General features: G+C 42.5%; 1 protein-coding gene across 1 annotated transcript; it reads left to right on the forward strand.

Annotated features, from left to right (window-relative positions):
- Nucleotides 1–2,722: 2,722 nt before the first annotated feature.
- POGLUT2 (protein O-glucosyltransferase 2) lies at nt 2,723–14,661 on the forward strand. The gene is made up of 10 exons (XM_064440615.1): nt 2,723–3,125; nt 5,291–5,496; nt 5,914–6,119; nt 6,889–6,966; nt 10,806–10,978; nt 12,038–12,275; nt 12,862–13,071; nt 13,438–13,527; nt 14,069–14,173; nt 14,391–14,661. The coding sequence occupies exons 1-10, from the start codon at nt 2,956–2,958 to the stop codon at nt 14,406–14,408; spliced, it is 1,494 nt and encodes a 497-aa protein (XP_064296685.1). The 5' UTR covers nt 2,723–2,955; the 3' UTR covers nt 14,409–14,661.
- The last annotated feature ends 1,884 nt before the right edge of the window (nt 14,662–16,545 follow it).

A 16,545-nucleotide genomic window follows, 5' to 3' on the forward strand; every position in this document is an offset into this window, starting at 1 on the left:
GAGAGCAATGGCAGGCGCGTTTCCGCCTGCGTGGCCAGCCGCGGCGGGGAGCTCCGAGGGCGCTTGGAAAAAAGTGGGGCTGTGCTGGCTGACGAGTGTGCGGCCACGGGAAGCCCCGGTACGGCCCCGGCAGGGCCGGCCGCTGGAGCTCCCGGCTCGAGGGCGCGGGGCCAGCCGTGCCCCTGCCGCAGCGGCCCCTTGCCGAGGAGGGGTTGGGTTGGGGTGGTAGGAGCGCTGGGTTCTTCCCGGGGAACAAGGGGCAGATGTCCGCGCCTTTTATTTGCACTAGATGTCTCTTTGTTTCCCTGACCGTAGTGAGAACACATGTAATAAAAATGCTTCTGGAAAACTGTGTAAAGGAACAAAGGATTGCTTCGAGTAACAGTGTCTGGAACTGCCGACAGTACTCCCCCTCTCATATTCACTGCAGTCAGCAAATTTTCAACATGAACACAGTAATGCTGAAGACATGAGCAGAGCCCTTCTAGCAGTGCCACAATTATTTAAAATCTATTTGTTTTTAAATATTCTGATTTGTAATATTAAATGATTGCTTTTATAACAAAGTAGTTATAAAATTTACAATAAAAACCAAAACAGATCTAGCGATGACAGCACGATGCCACAGCCCCGGAGCCCCAGCAGTTGTTTCCGTGAGAAGTGCTGCAAGTGATGGAAAAAAGAATCAGGTTTCTCCTCAAATGTTAATGAGTTATTTGACAGCTTTCAGTGGTGAGGCAGAGCAAAGTTGCAAAAGTCCTCCAACGCTTGTTGGCTCAGCCGAGCTTGCTGTCCCCTGGACACAGGTAAGACAACCTAGATCAGCCCCAGGTTTTGGTGTGGCTTCATCCCGAGGCAAGGGGATGGAGATGGAGAGTGTCCATTATGTCTTTGCCAGCTGGAAGCCTGCTGAACCTTCGTGAGCCAACAGTCTCTGCAGTAATTAAACAATTCTGCCTCCAAAGCATTTTTCTCTGAGCCAAATTACAGGCATTAGGATAGCAGCAACATTGGCTTTGCCAGCCAGGACTAAAATTAGGTTGCATGATTTATTTTACAACTTCTTTGGGTGCTGACAAATAGCGTGAGATCTCTACACGGATTCCCTGAGCTGTGCTTGTGTGGGGGAGAAAAGCTGGAGGAGAGAACGGCAGGAGGGTACAAGTGTGTCACCTTCATCTTCATTGCTGTACTTTTTTTAATGTGTCAATGTCACCCTACTAGGAAGACAAAGGATGTTCTGTGAATTCTATAGCTATGAAATCTCTTTTTAAATAACATCTTTAAAGTCCTTGTTTGCTAAAGGAGACTGGCATGTCTCCTACAGCAAAAAATAAGCTGAGAAGGAGTGTGATTTCAGCCTGTAAAATATATCAGGAGAGTAAAGATGGGGAAGGGAGAGGAGCTAAAGGGTCAGGGATATAAAATAGGGCCTGCATGAATTTTTAGACTGGAAACTACAAGTCTTCCATCTGCTGAATGTCCTGAAAAATCATATAAATGGGAAGGGCAGGAGACGAAAACTATGCCTGTAGAAGCTGGAGCCTGATAATTTTTTTTAGGTGTTTTGTAGCAAGGTCACTGGTTGGAAAACACTACGTTCATTGACCCAAGCGATCCTTTCTCAGCTTGCAATTTTCTCAGAGCAAGTGATTTTTGTGTGCGCTTATCTATAAACGGATTTACGGTATTTCAAAATGCAAAATACAAAATCTCTTCTAAATTCGTGACTCCTCGATGATGAGGTTCAATTTTCTGTATTGTTTGCCTTAACAAGAGGAAAGCAATAAAGAGCAAAACTGAAAGTATCTTTTAGGATCAAAGTTCTCTCACAAAGAAGCCTTAATTTTGGTGAGGTTTCTGTAGCTAAATGACAAAAGCAAAGCATGGTATGTGTACAGCCTACCTGAAAGGAGGTTGTAGCGAGGCGGGTGTGGGTCTCTTTTCCCAAGTAGCAAGTAATAGGATGAGAGGGAATGACCTCAAGTTGCAGAAGGGAAGGTTTAGATTGGATATTAGGAGAAATTTCTATTAGGGTTGTCAAGTGTTGGAACAGGCTGCCTGGGGAAGTGGTTGAGTTTAAATCCCTGGAGGTATTTAAAATATGTGTGGATGTGGCACTTCAGGACATGTTTAGTGGTGGACTTGGCAGTGCTAGGTTAATGGTTGGACTCAAAGATCTTAAGGGGTCTTTTCCAACCTAAATGAATCTATGATTCTATATGTAGTTAAGAACAGCATCAGCGTTTCATGCTACCTTTCTGCAGCCTGAGGTTGGATCACCCGGTGGCAGCAGGCTAGTGAGGTGCCCTGTCACCTGTGCTCCCGGCAGGCCAGGACGGTGACCTGAGCTACCAGGCATCAGCGGCCTGCTTCAGCTTCTCCAGGGAGGATTTTGAAAACTAGTTTTCGCAACAGCAAACTCTTTATTTCTCACCCTAATGTTACAGAAATGGAGCGCACGGGGGGAAACTTCAGCTCAGGACACGGAGAGAACAATGACAGCGAGACGTCCGAACGCAAAAGTCAGAGACGGGCAGAGCCGGCCTTTTCTCGGTCCCCTTCCTCTGAGGCGGGTCCCCGCAAAACCTGCCCGGGGTTAAGCCGGCGCGAGCCGCCAACCGCCCCTTCAACGGCTGCCAACGGCCGCCCCGCCCAACGGCCCCTCCCTGTGCGGGGAGTGCGGCCCTGCCCCCGCGGAAGCTGGGGGTGTGGCGGGCGATCGCCCCGCCCCGCTCCCCTGCGGCGCCGCGGGGATGGTGCGCTGAGGGTCCCGGTGGGGCGCAGCGATAGTGCGGCGGCGGCGGCGCCGCGATCCCCCCGCTCCCCCACACAGCCCCGCTCCATGCGGCCGCGGCGAGGGCGAGGCTCCCCGGCGCCGCGGTGAGGGAAGGAGGAAGGCCCCGTCCCGCGCCTCAGCGGAGTTCCTCCGTCCGTCAGGGAGGAGCGCTGTAGATGCGTGTCCTGTGGGCGCTCTGCGTCGCCCTGGGCGCCGTCGCCGCGGCGGGCGGGGGCGGGCGGCTGAGCCCCCAGCGCAGCGCCGTATGGGGGCCCGGCCTGCGGGCGGAGGCCGCCCTCCCCGCTCGGTATTTTTACGTGCAGGCCGTGGACGCCGAAGGGCAGAGGTAAGCGGGGCGGGGACGGCGGGCACAAACAAATGCGAGAGATGGGTTAAAAGTGCTGCTCCCGCCCGCCCGCCCCCTCACGCTCGGGGCGGCAGCGGCAGAGCCTCCTGCGGCCGCTTGGCCCGCCTTGGGCCCGGCAGCCGCCTGAGCGTGTGCGGGCCCCGCGCCCGAATCGTGGTGCGGGGGTTGTTGTGAGGGAGCGGATCGACACGGCTCCCCCCGCCCGCGAGTCGCAGCGGGGCCCCGACCTCGGCGGGGCGGGCCTGGCCTGGCCTGCCCCTGTCACCCCTGAACCCCTTTCGCCTCTTAGGCTGAAATCTGCTCGGGGTTTTACTGTGGAAAGGGAAGGCTGAAGGCTCCCTGCGTGGCTTTTTTTATGTATATCGCTTAGAAAAAGCTAATTAATCTTTTTACGAGTATCAAGTAACTGCAGAAGGGGACGAGATAAGAGGATGAGAATGTTCAACAGCCAGACACGTATATTAGTCCAACCAACAATCTATGATTTATTCTGCTTTGTCAAAACCTTAAAAATATATAGTGTTAATAATATATATATGATATTATATATATAATTAATATACCTGCTCGGGCATCCTGCTTGTTTCCACTGTTAGGACCACCAGTATTTCTCCTAAACACATAGGCACAAGGTCAGTAGAGTCCTTTAGGAATTACTCTGTAGGCCATTAGTTAAACTTCATAGGAATGAAATAGGTAAACTTAACTTTCAGAGGACACTCACGGCTTTCCATTTCTACAGGAAAGAAACCCTGACCGTACAAGCTAGATAAGAGCTCAGAGCGCTCCATCCAGGTTGTCCAGATTAGATGCACCATGGCACGTGCAAGTCCGGAAGCTGCCAGTTCAGCTTATCTTGGAGAGTAAATATTTCCTGCATTTAGTTGAACTGGCAGCTCCCTAGTGCGTCTGGACAAGTTTTAGGAAAGGTGACCAGGCTGCTGGGCTGTAATCTGTTAGTCCAGCCACTCCCACCACCTCTTTCTCTATCCCAAGCTCTCCCTACATATTTGGGACCATGTTTAAAGAGGTGGAAGAAAGTTGGCACATGCAGCATTTTAACTGTGCCAACTTTGTTAATACCTCAATGATATGTGATAACTTCGTGATTTTTCAAATTACTTTATTTGGTTTTATGGAGATTTTTCTGTGATTGGTATATGGTGAATTTTAGCCAAATGTCAAAGTACACATTGAATTACATGATCCCACTAATGTTTTTTCCCTACCTAGATACTGGCTTCTGTAATATGATTTTTTTTCCGCTGTATGAGCTACCATAATGATTAAGAAGCTTAACTGTTTTCTGCTTCCTTAAACAATACCTGGAAAATAAAATAATCTGGAAACATTTTGCTTGTGTATGTAAAATAACAGATGTACTAAGCTGCTGAAGTGAAGCTTGCTCTGGTATGTTTTTTTATAGAATCATGGAATGGTTTGGGTTGGAAGAGACTTTTAAAGATCATCTAGTCCAACCCCTCTGCCGTGGGCAGGGACATAATCTTCCACTAGACCAGGTTGCTCAAAGCCCCATCCAACTGGGCCTCGAACACTTCCAGGGATGGGGCATCCACAACTTCTCTGGGCAACCTGTTCCAGCACCTCACTACCCTCATTGTAAAGAATGTCTTCCTTATGTCCAGTCTAAATCTAACCTATTTCAGTTTAAAACTGTTGCCCCTCGCCCTGTCCCTAGAGGACAGGATACCAAGACTTATCTACCAAGATCCATTTATCTGCATGCTCTCTACCTTCCCATCCTTCTACAGTTGAGCTACTACTAATCAAGAGCCATAGCTCTGGATTTTTAAATGTGCTCTGTTCCCATATAATCAAAAGACTGCATTTGCAACACTGTTCAACATGCAGGGCACCAAATGATTTTGGAGATGTGTTCATGAGTATCTGAGGGGAACCTTGATACCTAATGCTTCTAACAGCATGAGATGTTACAGGTAGCCTAACAAAATTGTCTTTGGAAAAATCATGCCTTGTGTGTGAATGCTAAGATGTGCTCATAAAGACCGAGCATGGCTCAGTGAAGTCACTGGAAATCTGTCAGCTTGAAAAGGAATGGATCAGACTAAGAAAGCTGTTGTGTGTTTCCTTTTTTATTAAGCTCCCACTTACTTTCTGGGTAGGTTCACTTCATCACCGGGTGAAAATGCATTCCAGGTGAAGATCACTGCTCCCGATGAACAGTTCACTCGGGTTGGTGTGCAAGTATTAGACAGGAAAGATGGTTCCTTCCTTGTAAGATACAGGATGTACGCAAGCTACAACAACCTGAAGATAGAAGTCAAAACTGGAGATAAACATGTCGCAAAGTCTCCATATATTTTAAAAGGTAAGAAGTAGCGCTACGCAGATTTCCTATCATGGCTGCTTCTCACAAACTGTGTCCCAGAATGTTTTCTAGGATTAGCATAGGGTTCTGCAGGATCTCAGTACTTCTCCAGACTATCAATTCCCATTGGAATTATGGAATCATTGTAAGTGTCCTGCATGTACTATTAAAAATAATAAAAAGAAACAAACGCTGTGAAGCTGTTGCCCAGCAAATACATGTAGAAGGGTCACACAGAAGCTAATGTAGCTTGGTGTGACTCCATTGGAGTCAAAAAGAGTTCAGACATGTCCATTTAGAGTTGCTGAAGGTTTGGCTTTAAGGAGTGAATGGTCAGTGCCTTGACCCTCTTTTGTGATCAAAACAGCTCAATAGCATGACTTACTAAAAATAAAATAATAATTGTGTTCCTGATAGGACCTATTTACCATGAAAACTGTGACTGCCCTCAGGAGGAGAGCAGTGTATGGCTGGAAGAGATGAACTGCCCTCAAATCATTCCACAGATTCAGAGAGACCTAGCAAATTTTCCCATTGTTGATCCAGATAAGATTGCAAAAGAAATTCCACAGAGGTTTGGACAAAGACAGAGTTTGTGTCATTACACCATCAAAGATAACAAGGTATGGAATGCATTGATCTAAAGTCCGTACAGGGATTTGGTGGCAAGTCATACAGCTAGGCTCTTTGGCTGTTCCCAGTTGAAAGGCTTCTTGTAGTCTGTTCTGTAAGAAACTTCCTTTGCTTGCTTCGCTGTCCTTGAATACTTTGCAGTTTGTATATGAGCCCAACAATATCTGTCCTGCTTTGTAAAGTGCTTTTTGTCCACGTCACAACACAACTGAAGCATAGTGAAGGCAAACTGCTTTCCAAGCAATCGATGTGAGTACTGGGCACGGACCCAAGTCTCGTACATACCAACTCAGTTTCCTGCTCGCTGAGTAACATTGCTGTGGAGTGTCACAATCATCTAATTTGACATGCACCAATAAATTATGTTGTGCATAATTGTGAGGTAAAGAAATGCCACTTTTAGCTCCACTGAGGATCAGGGCTGCAGTTCTTTTTAACAAAATTCTACGGACTTCAGTAGAGCTTCATAAGGAAATGAGAGCAATGGAACACAACAGAAACAGGCAACTAATTTTTACTTCTATGAGACAGACCTAAAACGTCTGCAAAAGTAAACAAAGCTTGTTCCTTTTTTGGTGACTTTTCTGTGACAAGTTGGAGGGATGAGATTTCTAAAGCTTCCCAGCTGATTCATAAATTCATATAGCCATACAATCTGTCTGACTAGTTACTTACTAAGTGATTAAAAGAGCTCTAAATTGTGCCAGCCGTTCTCTGAAATGAAAACACCAGAGCAGTAAAACCTTTGTTTATTTTCAGGTTTATATAAAGACATATGGGGAACATGTTGGCTTCAGAATTTTCATGGATGCCATACTGCTTTCTTTGACAAGAAAAGTGAGTACATCTGTACAGTCATTTATTCTATATGTCCTAATGTATAGAAGCTTGGGCTTAACAAGTATACTTCAGCTTATTTGTTGCTATTTCTGTTAAAAAGCCCTTCTTGTTCTTTGATTAATAATGGAAAGGTTAGATGGGTTTTCCTTGTTTGAAGTTTCCATGTTCTAGTATGCTGTCTGATCAATGGATGGAGTATCACAAATGTTAATTGAATAGCAGGCTTTTATAGGGGAGTTTGATAGACTTGAACAGAGTGTGGGTTTGGTTTTTTTCCCTATAGACTAAATAAATAATCCTGTAGCATCTAATAGAAAATTCTGTCTCTGCTAGTACACTTTATAGGATGACTGAAAAAAATAAGGAACACATATCATTCTCCATTAAATTCCATGTGTTGAAAACAAGATGGGAAGGGTTGAGGAAGGGCACCAAAAGCCCAACAGGTGACACGTGGGGAAACTCCCTTGATGTACAAGCAACTTTGGGAAAAAAACGACGTTATGTACAGAGTGACAGAATATAGCAGGGCTGTAGTTTCAGCACACAGAAATATGTGATTATTATGTAAAGAGAGCAGTAAGAGAAATATTAAGATATCTGAGTTAATACCTATTTTTGACTGTAAAAAGACAAACTGCTTTGTCTTTTAAGAAGGAGAGAAATGAGAGAGGAGCTACTGAAGTACAGAGTTGTTCACCTAAAAAATGTTCCTTAAAAAGCTCATAAAAAATAAACACATTATTTATAAGCAGCTGAAAGATAAGGTAATTGGTATGAAACAATATGGATTTATCATAAAAAATAAGTTGTAACTATATAATTTCTTTCTATAACAAGATAATAGGCTTCCTGTATGGATGTCAGGAATCTTCATTTTAGTTAGGCTTTTGAGGGTAGGTCTCACAAGATAGGAAAACTTTGCCTAGAAGAGACTTCTGTGGCGTATTTGGAAAACCTTACTTAAATAATAGCTGCCAATGTTTCCAGAGAGACAAAAGTTGTCACAAATGTATTCTGCAGAGATTTGTCCTAGGTTCAGTCGTCATTTAATAACTTAATAATATTTTGACTGAATGGTGGACTAGAGAATATGCTTATTGAATTTTAAGATAACAAAAATGAACGAACCGGCCAGCACCTCACAGAATAGCATGATAATTAAAAAATTTTTTGACAAGCAAGACAAATTGTACGGGCAAATGGATAAAATAAAGTGACCAGGGCAGGATACTACACGAAGGCTGGATACATCATATAGTTACAACACCTATTTAAAACAGGGACTGAGTGGTTATTTTCTGCAGAAAAGTGTGAAGGTTGCAGTATCACAAATTTAACATGAGTCAGTAGTGGCATGCTGTTGCGAAAAGCTGAACACACACACACACACACGTTAACAGAACAAACACATGAAAGAACTGTAAAGTAACCTTTCTGCTGTACTCAGGGTTAGTAATGGATCAGTTACGCTCCTGTGTGTACCTCTGGGTGTCACGCTTTAGGAAAGATTGTTCAGTTACTGACATGGCACAGGAAAGTGCTGAGAATGACTAGAGATACAAATGAAGATTCGTTTAAGTGGGGATTGTTTCATCTAAGAGTGTCTAACGGAAGACATGAATGTCACCTTTAATTATCTGAACGGTTGCTCTATGGAAGATAGAAGTAAGCTGTTCTCGGTGGCAGTAGTGTTGGACAAGAAATAATGGAATTAAATTGCATCAAAGGTGTTTAGGCTAAATATTGGAAAAGATTTGCTAACTCCAAAGACAGAAACTGTTTACAGATCTAGAAAACAGTTTGTCTCATCTCCCTTAAATACTGCAGGAATTTCTATTAAGACGGTGTTACTGAAAGACAATAGAACTATTGGGTTGGAGGAGAAGGTTTACCCTGTTGAATGATTCTGCCACTGAGGATGTAGAACGTACAATTTGTAGCTTTTCTATATCCATTATAACCATTAGATGGCACTGTGCTAACAAAGTTTAGTGCTGAAGATTAGAACGTGTAGACAAACCCCCGCTGAAATGAAGGTACACGATAAAACCTTTTCTGTTGGTCTGTGTATTATACTGAAGACAAAAAGTACTGCTTTGGGTCTCCATCTTTAGAATTTCTGGATGTCTCTGCCAGAAGTTTTCCAGTGTCGTCAAATTAGAGGAGAATATCTCCAACCATTTAGGAGGATGGTTGATATTTGGCAAATTATTAATTTCTATCCCATCTATAAATATCAATTAAATTAGAAACTGCAGAAGGATCCTGAAATGTTAGCCTGCGACCAGCCATTCTGATCTGAAGAATAACAGGGTTTGAGAGGAGAAATGCTTTGATGCATATGTATTATGAGTCAGCAATATGTTTAAAATCTATTTTTATATGTATATGTGTAATTTGAAAATTAACATTCATAACTGTTATTTCTTCAGAGAAGATACTTTCTCATGTAAGATATTAAGATAGCTGATTATAACACTTCAACAAAATGTGCGAATTACACACATACAATCCTGATCTCTAAGTTACCTGTTAGTAGTCAGGACAGAGATCTTGGAGTTATTCCAACAGTTTTCCAGAAATGCCAGTGTAATAATCAAATGTCCACAGTAGTCAAATACCCAATTAAGATTTATTGAGGAGGGAGGCAAAAACAAAAGAAAAAATGGTTGTGTCACAGTATAAAACCTGTGACATGGCTGTCGTGTGAAAATGGTGCAGTTCTCATTTCTCATTCTCAAAAAGAGCTACACAGCAAGAAGGCTGTTTGGGCATGCAAAGACAAGCTAATGTGACCAGGATTCTTTTGCTTTGAAAGCGGCAGCTGAGGGAGATGTAGTGGAAATTTATATTTAAAAAAAATATCAGTGTCACAAAGAGGGTGAACTAAGAACATCAGTTCATAGTTCATAGAACAGGGCATCAGTTCTGCACTGACATTATACATGCCTTCAGGGTTCTGTAAAACTCAACCGTGTGTCACCTTCAGCCTTCTGCTCTCCATATTGAAGTGTCCCACCATTTTCAGTTTCTCCTCCAAGGCAGCTGGTCCACCCCTATCACAGTAGCTGCCTTTCTTTGTACCTTCTCTTACGCCATCTGCAAATACCGGTACTACACACAGTGCTCAAGGTGGGGGTGCATCAAAGTTTAATACAATGGCAAAATTACACCTTCTGTCCTGTTGTTACAACATTTCCTGGCCATCAACAGTATTTTGCTTGCTTTTTGGCTGCGACAGTGATTTCAGATACAGTTCCATACTACCAACTATTTTAAGTAAGTGAGGATGTTACACTTCATAATTAACCCCAGCGCTGACTAAATGTGGTCTTCCCATCATGGCTGTTCATTTCTGTTACTTCTGTTGGATTTAGTCATCATGCAGACACTGGGCAAATCAGTTCACTGATGCGACAGAGAACCAATTTACCACCCAACCTCAATTTTCTGTACGGCCAGCAAGGTGGTTCAACTTGTCTTGGAACTGTATATTATTGCTTACCAGATCCCAGTGCTAGCCTGGTACAAAGATTGTGTGGCCAATGATGTAAGGTATAACAAGAAACCATCCCCTAAACTGAGGTGTTTCTATCCCTTAAAAAAAGAGAGACTATTTATGCAACTTGTCAAATCTTTAAATTAAAAGGAATTACCTTGTAGGCTTTACTCTGTGGTCTCAAGCACTTCTAAAATGTTTCTAAATTTCAACGATTTATTAGAGAGCTGGCTATTTTTTCCTCTTAGCGAGGTTGTTTTCAAAATGCAAGGTGCCAGCAGAAGACTAGTGCTTTGTATTAAAATGCATTTGTGCCTACTTTGCTTCTGTTTAGGTGAAAATGCCGGATGTAGAATTTTTTGTTAACTTGGGGGACTGGCCTCTGGAGAAAAAGAAGCCCCCGCAGAACCTGCACCCTATCTTTTCATGGTGTGGGTCCAGTGAGTCAAAAGACATTGTCATGCCAACATATGACTTAACAGACTCAGTTTTGGAGACTATGGGACGGTAAGAAATTGCTTAAAATTTTCACAAAATTCACAGTGAATGATCTTCCAAAAAGATACTTGCATTAACGGTATATTAACCGTTTTACTCTTTATTTTTCATTGAGACATTGGCACCTGGTAGGTAGGCAATAACCGTGTAATCAATATCTTAACATCAACCAAGTTATGTATTAGAACATAAATGACATATATTAAAATACTTCACTGTTTTATTTAAAAAAATCAAAATTCATATAAATATGGTCAAGTCACTGAAAACAGCACTTAGAGGGAATGTTTGAGGAGTAGGTATTTTGTTTGCTTTGTTTCCCCGCCATGAACATGTTGACAACTGGCTGGGTCTCTTTTTTCCTGAGTTTCCTAGAATCTTTTTTCTGTACCTTTTAAAGCCCTGTGTAGCCAGAATTCTCGACCTAGGGCCTACCATCTCCCACTTTGATTACTGATCATAACTGCCCTTCGTACCTGCTCCATCGCTGTCTTGAAACACTACAAAGCCAGCTTCTAAGAGATCTTTGTTATCCACTTTGAACTTGTTCACCATTTCACTGCATTCAGTGCAGGTTCCTTGTCTTTCGTATTGAGACTTTTCCTAAATATGCTCCCTCTTGCCTTCCCGCCCCAATTTTTGTGCTTTAATTTAGCAAAGGAAGATAAATATGTTGTATTAAGCTAGTTACATTAAAAACTTGCTTTGGACTATGAGGTCTGCCTCATCACCATTATCAGCTATTGCATTACCCTGTATCACCTTCATCTGTCCCGGCAACCGTATCCACTTTTAGCCACTTTTTTCCATGACAACTGGCAGGTAGGTACTCCTTCCACACACCGTGCTGTCGTTGAGCTGATGCTGTCTTGCCACAGGCCTGTGAATTTGACATTCCTTATCTATTTTTATCGCTGCAAAAATACTGACACGATACATGTACAGGTGTGCTCATGACTTACCTTCATCACTGGTATTTGCCTAATGGCGCTGTAAACTCTTTTAAGTAAGTGCACTTAAAAAAACTTCCAGTAGGCTTCGCTATTAAATCACTTCTTTCTCCTCCAGAGTCAGTCTGGATATGATGTCAGTTCAAGCAAATACTGGCCCATCATGGGAAGAAAAGAATACCACAGCATTCTGGAGAGGACGCGACAGCCGCAAAGAGAGGCTTGAACTCGTAAAACTGAGCAGAAAATACCCAGAGATCATAGATGCTGCTTTCACAAACTTTTTTTTTTTTAAACATGATGAAAGCCTCTATGGCCCCATTGTTAAGCACATTTCATTTTTTGATTTTTTTAAGGTAAGCCACTAGCCATTTTTCACAGAACTAGGTTCTTGGTGTTTCCCCGTATCAAATAACTTTGTATATATTACTGATAATAAAGCGACTTTTAGTTTTTCAGCACACCGGCAATAACAAGCGTGAATAGGCATCCCTCCAGTGGGATTAACTGCTATGTAGCTCTTCCACTGTGGCCAATAATGTTTGATTTACATCTAAAGGTTCTGTAGAACCTTGTGTAATCTTTGTAACTCCAAGTTCCTTTCTATCTCTTTTTCCTGATTCAGCGATCAGGACTACTAACATAACTAACATAGCGGGAAAATCAGTGGATGAAGTGGCACAACTACCCTCGCATCCGAGGATGAGCATGTAAGAATTTCTGGAGAACTTAACTGATGAAGAGGGCATCTCTCTGTACCCTGCACTGTGATGAATGCCAAACTAAATAATAAAAGCTACTTAAACATTGATGCTTGCCTAGCCAATCCTACATTTCTCAATATCAGCAAGTCAGTAATACCAGTGCCCTCAGAATAATATAACCTAACCAAGCTACTTGGATCTTCTGTTTGTTAGTAACTTACGGTCATTTTCTTTCCAGTATAAATATCAAATTAATATTGATGGCACAGTGGCAGCATACAGATTGCCTTATCTACTAGCAGGAAACAGCGTGGTGCTGAAGCAAGACTCCATCTACTATGAGCATTTTTACAACGAGCTGCAGCCGTGGAAACATTATATTCCATTTAAAAGTGACCTGAGTGATCTACTAGAAAAAATACAGTGGGCAAAAGAGCATGATGAAGAGGTAAATATATGTTTAGAAGTACTCAGCGATGTTTCTAGACGAAATAGAGCAAAAAGTGCATTTCTTTAAAACAAAAAAAAAATCTACTAGAAGGACTTGAAAATTATTGTCATCAACTCTACAGATAAGAACAACACTTTTTTTAAAAATACATAATGCTGCCCTTAATATGAAATTTAATTGAACTTTGGAAAAATTAAGAGTATTTTCGTAAGAATACCTTACTTTTAAAATGAAGAATGCTTAAATAAAAATAGATGCATTGTCCTAGACTGTCAACACTATACTTAACCCCAGAATCAATACTGAAATAACTACTATTCCTTGAGAATTTTTTTTTAAAAACCCTTTTGTTTTCCTTGACAGGCAAAAAACATTGCAAAATCTGGACAAGAATTTGCAAGAAGCAATCTCATGGGAGATCACATTTTTTGTTATTATTTCAAACTTTTCCAGGTTAGTATATTTTTAACAGCTACTACCACAAAAATAGAAACCCCACAGAAAGAATTCAGGGTCCCGGAGCTGCTGGCGATCGGCCAGTCCAGTACGCGAAGCCGCAAAGCAAGCAGCAGCAATTAAGAACCTCAGTTGGTTTACAAACACTGCATGCATTTCTTCCCTGTGAAACCCCTTAAGGCTACGCTGGTGGTTTGAGAGAAGCAGTCGGATCCCATAAATCTTGATCTAATCTGCAAGAATATGTTGCCCACAATGATCAAAGAATTCCACGTCAGACGCACACCCTGTGAACCACAGCTGCAAATATCTGTGCATTAGCACCGGCATAGCGAGACGCCAGTGGGGCACCCGGAGGGGCTCCTGTCTGCAGTTAAGTATCTGCTTACCCTGTCATCAGTGACCCAGTACAGAGTAACCGACTGCGTAGCCCCAGAGTTCTTGCAGAATTACTCAGCTGAGTCGGTGCAGTATTTACAACCAGACGTACCATCTAACAAGTTTACAAATTAACAATACCTTCCTTTTTTAAAACTAGGAATATGCCAGCTTGCAAGTGAGTGAGCCGAAAATCAGAGATGGGATGGAGAAAGTGCAGCAGCCCGATGATGACCTTTTTCCATGTACTTGCCACAGAAGAAAGGTACGGTACCTGCGCTGTTACACGGAAGGTGCTGGGTGTCTTCAGTTCACGTGCAACCAAGGTGGAACGGCCGTTGCGCAGTAGCCCCTGGTATCAGTTACCAGACCGACAGCACCTATCAAACTTGGAGACATTTCTTAGTGTGCTTGCAGGACTAGACAGTTAAAAATCGAGCTTCCAATTCACTGAAAAGATGTTTCTTCTGTCTTGACTACAGGCCAAAGATGAACTCTGACAGAAAGAAAGGAAATCATTTTCTGAATATTTACCTATGTTCAGAGCACCTTCTTTAGGAAAGAAGAAATATTTGGATCAGAATGCCAATGGATGTCAATGGATATTATGAAGTTTACTGTATCATGATCTACATATGGAAGAAAACTGAGGACCCCGTTTCCTTTTTATCAGGCAGTGGTTGCGGAGCCTTGTCCAAATACATTTTTATAGTTGTTTTGGTTTTTTTTTAAATAAAAAACATGTTTGTATCAGCCATGTGTTACTGTCCTGAGATAGCCTGGATATGCAGGCACTTTTTACACATGCTTGTTATACCGAGTCTATTCGCAAGTGTGTTCTGCAAAAAAGGGCAGGTAAGAACTGTCGTCTTTTTCAGACCATGACTTTGTTCCTTCTGAGAGATGCAGTATTCTCAGAGACCGTGATGACACGGGGTTTACCCTCTGTCCTATTTTTTCATTGGGGTTTATCCTTTTATCCTGCTATTATCAGGTTTTAACCTGAAGGAAAAACACAGTGCTATTGGACACTAAAGGAATATTAGAGAAAAGTTTTAAGTTCCATATGATTTCTCACAGATGCTCTGTCTGTGAAATTCAGTCTCTTTGGCAATACGAAAAGAATCAGGTAGCACTCAGCAGCGACTACTGAAACTAAACCGATCATTGTTTAGACAGTCTATTTTTAAAATACTTGCTTTCCACTGATACTAAGTAATTCAACTGTTACTTTCTGAGCACAGCAATATCATCTGAAAATGATCCATAGGTGGATTTAAAGTCAAGTTTAAATTCACTGAATTCTAAAGTTAGCGCATATGTTTCCAGTCCAAAGTGAGGGTTTTTCTCTGTAACGCAGCCAATTAAAAAACCACATGGTTCTTTTCTTTGCAAACACTTGGATGGGTGCTATGCATATCGAACAACATTACTGCTGGGAGATCAGCATTCCTGAGGCATCTTGTGAGAAACGGCAGAAGAATATTGTATTTGATTTTTAACTTTCATCTGCCAGTTCTTTTTACTGTATTAAAAGCAAGCCTAAGGAACACTTTGTTTGATCATGTGGTAAACAATATATGTTATAATTTAACTATGCTAACCTAGAGTCTTAAGTAGATCTTTTATACAAGACAGCGCCAAAATACAGCTATCCGATCTAAGCACATCACAGAAATCCTCTCGGCTCACCAGGGCTGACTCAGCCTATGTTTAAGCAGCGCTGCACTGTCTCAACAGCTCCTCCCAAGAACAGCCTCCAGGCTAAAGCTGCCTGTTCACGTTCACCTGCCACACTGCAGCTGCAAGCCGTAAGACGCAGAATGACTGGGGCAGGCTTTGGGCGACTCTTGGCAGCAGAGGCAAGCCCACCATCTTGGGAGACAAAACCAAGATGCTTTTCTCAGGACCAACCAGCCGTTTCATCTCAGGGTCATCATTCAGCTGATACCGCTGATGACTTGGCTGAAAGCAAGTAATATACTGCTATAACCTTCGGTTATTCCAACAGGTTACTCACAGCCCATGAGTTCCTCCACCAGTATAAACATAATTTGTCTTTTATCAGATCGAATACTCTTCCGTGCCCATCTCTCCCAAGGACCTCTGTGATCAGTCCTTTACACAACAGAAGTTACTGGAGGGTGACTTTTCAAAACTCACCCATGTTCTTTGCTTCTTGTGCACAACTGTGCCTGCCTTACCTCCTCCTCCTCCCTACGCAGGGATCTTTAGGAGAACGATGTTGTAAATGACGAGATGCCTCTGCCACGCTAGCGTGCCAGGATACGGCACCAAGGCAGAGCAGCACAACCCATGCTGCCCTGCCTTGGGGTGCGCTCGCAGAATTCTACAGATCAGCAGGGTTTAATTTCCAACCAGTATAGAATCAGTAATATACTAGGACACGAAATGCATCTAAAAATTTGCTGCCAAAGTAGATTCTTTCCAGTACATGACTTAAAGTAACAGGCAAAAGCGTTTACTCGTTAGTGCAGAGCACTAAGTGTTATATCCACTTACTTGCATAGAAACACAGAAAACTGTCTTTATCTCAACCCATGAGTTTTCTCACTTTCAGCCTTCTGATTCTCTCCCCCATCCCTCCATGGTATTAAATATTTGGTAAATTTGCTG

This window comes from Phalacrocorax carbo, chromosome 1, assembly GCF_963921805.1.
Source record: "Phalacrocorax carbo chromosome 1, bPhaCar2.1, whole genome shotgun sequence".
In the NCBI taxonomy this organism is placed as follows: Eukaryota; Metazoa; Chordata; class Aves; order Suliformes; family Phalacrocoracidae; genus Phalacrocorax; species Phalacrocorax carbo.